Source organism: Acyrthosiphon pisum, chromosome X (assembly GCF_005508785.2).
Source record: "Acyrthosiphon pisum isolate AL4f chromosome X, pea_aphid_22Mar2018_4r6ur, whole genome shotgun sequence".
Classification (NCBI taxonomy): Eukaryota; Metazoa; Arthropoda; class Insecta; order Hemiptera; family Aphididae; genus Acyrthosiphon; species Acyrthosiphon pisum.
The window spans coordinates 96771918-96774345 of record NC_042493.1 but is presented as its reverse complement, the minus strand read 5'-3'; the positions used below and the strand labels follow the sequence as shown (position 1 = coordinate 96774345).

The following is a 2428-nucleotide window of genomic DNA, read 5'->3' as shown; positions in this document are numbered from 1 at the left end:
CATTGACTGATAATTTTAAAATAGTACATGTACATATTTCCACGATATACAGGTTCATGACAAAATATTGTTTCCATTTCCACGTTAAACAGGTTCCATCTTATTCAGGGAACGATGTATTTAAAACTACATTAGGTTTGCCGGTACCGTAACATTTTTCCATAAAAGTCAGGTTTCCACGTTATTCGGGTTCCATATTACACAGGTTTTACTGTACCATTATTACAATAAAAAATTATACTTTATTCTTAATTTAAATATTTTGTCATTTTAGTAGATAAATTATTGATTATTTAATATAAAAAGCAACAATGTGAAAAGAAGTTTAGATTTTGTTTATTTGTTATTTAATACATAATATTTATATTTATAAAAAAATATGTCTGGGTGGCCTAAGTCCCTAGCCCCCTCACTTCATTTCCCGGTAAATGTGCCAACTCTATATGACTCAAACTTTGTTCAATTCGTTATTTAATATTCGGTGTATGGTGTTCAAAATTTATCTTAACTTTTCCGTTGCCCGGAATAAAAATTCTGGGGCACAGCAGTACATTATCAGGTAGGCAATCTACCTGCGGTAGATCGCGGAACCCGTGCTGTATGTACGTTAGTGTATGATTTTACTCTTAAGTATCAAAGTTATACCAAGTTTGTCGTATTCTATCTATGATGGATTGATATAATCAATTAATGCGAAATCTTAACCTAACCTAACCGTACTAAAATCAGATGAATTAACGCAAACGCATACAAAAAAATTCATTCAAATCGGTCTAACCATTTAGGAGGAGTTCAGTCACAACACATGTACAGTAGAATTATTGCGCTTGGCAACACATTCTGCAACATGCAACCACATGTCCAACAATTAGTGATCGCACCTCCATCGCATTGACTTGTGTTCCGTGTATTAAAAAAGAAAGAGCTCGGAATAAACAGGCACCATCGCCAACAATGGGGACAACAGTATGTTGTTCAAGTTCTCCATTAACTAAAAGACTTTCTTTAGCCATTTCTTAGGTAATTAAATAAACAACGTTAAATTAATCCTCCTAACAACAAAAACCAAACACGGAAAAATCTAAAAAACTAATCTGGCAGTAAGCTGTTTTATATTACACTTGGATACCTAAACCGTTTACCGGTCCTTTATCGAACGCTGGGCTATCGCTACTTAATGACAACGACAACGACAAAGCGGCCAAGTACATATAATTTACAGCACGTGGGCATACATTTTATATAAGCAAACGTTTTCGTCACGCGCAGCTATAAATATAATATGTAGGATAATCACTTATAATAACTTATAAATACTACTTAATAACTTCTATCGTGAAAACGACAACGGTCCTACCGCGGCTCTTTCCGTCGACAACGCGTCAACGCCGACAATGCCGTACAAATCAATATATTTATACACTAACCAATACCAATTACCAATCGATAACAATGTATTGAATATACTGCGTAGTGCGTAAAATATAATATTATATGATGTCAGATTAGGATAAAGTAATAGACGACAGACGTAGAGCATTTAATAATCACTACCGTGGCTCTGTCCGCCGACAACGCGTTTAAATAATATACAGATTATATTATACCTATTTTGTGTAACCAATGGCAACTATTTAAAAAATAAATAAAAATAAAATTTCCAATTTCCATCGTGAACCTCAAGATCCCTGTTTGAGCACGTCTTTAAGATGCAAATTTCGAAAAATCCTTTCTTAGCGCACGTCTACATCATAATAGCTATCTGTATGCCAAATTTCAGCCAGATCCGTCCAATGGTTTGAGCTGTGCGTTGATAGCAGTCAATCAGCTTACTGTTTTATATATACAGACTAAGATATATGGCATGTGGCAGAAATTACAGTTTATCAGCTAATACAAGTTCAAAATAACATTATATTCATAAATATTTTCCCGATTGTCAACCATTAAACGTCACCTACCATATTTATTTTATTTTTGTCGACCTACTTGTAAATTTATGATTGACTGTTGTAACGGGGTTGTGGAACCTGTTATATTTAGATAATTCAGTGACGGTTTTCAGAGCTCTATGAATTATATTTTAACCGTAACTCAGGAGCTTCAGGTATGGTATATCAAATATTAAATTCCAGGTGATATGTTTTTATTTTTACATCATACTCATTAAAGGCATAGGTACACAATACTAATTACATACGCAATACTTATTAACTACAGAAATATCGAAAGACTTACTAACAGTATTGTCATCCGGAGTTCGTTGGCTTGCGGGTAGCTGTACCTACTGGTCCCAGAACTAACGAACTTAACATGATGTGTTTTGTGTCTCTTATATGTGCTAAAAATTGTTCATTTATATGTGTACCCGGGTAACTATTCTACGTTAGGGCTGACGGTATTTTTAGTATACCGGTATTTTTAAAAT

At 34.0% G+C, this 2428-nt stretch overlaps 1 protein-coding gene across 1 annotated transcript in view; it reads right to left on the bottom strand.

The window, feature by feature from the left end:
- The window catches only part of LOC100164247 (small nuclear ribonucleoprotein-associated protein B-like), a 12305-nt gene extending 11292 nt beyond the window's left edge, over positions 1–1013 (bottom strand). Inside the window, exon 1 of the mRNA XM_029485324.1 lies at positions 882–1013. Coding sequence (XP_029341184.1) covers positions 882–1013 — 132 coding nt within the window. The remainder of the gene's footprint in view (positions 1–881) is intronic.
- Positions 1014–2428: the final 1415 nt, after the last annotated feature.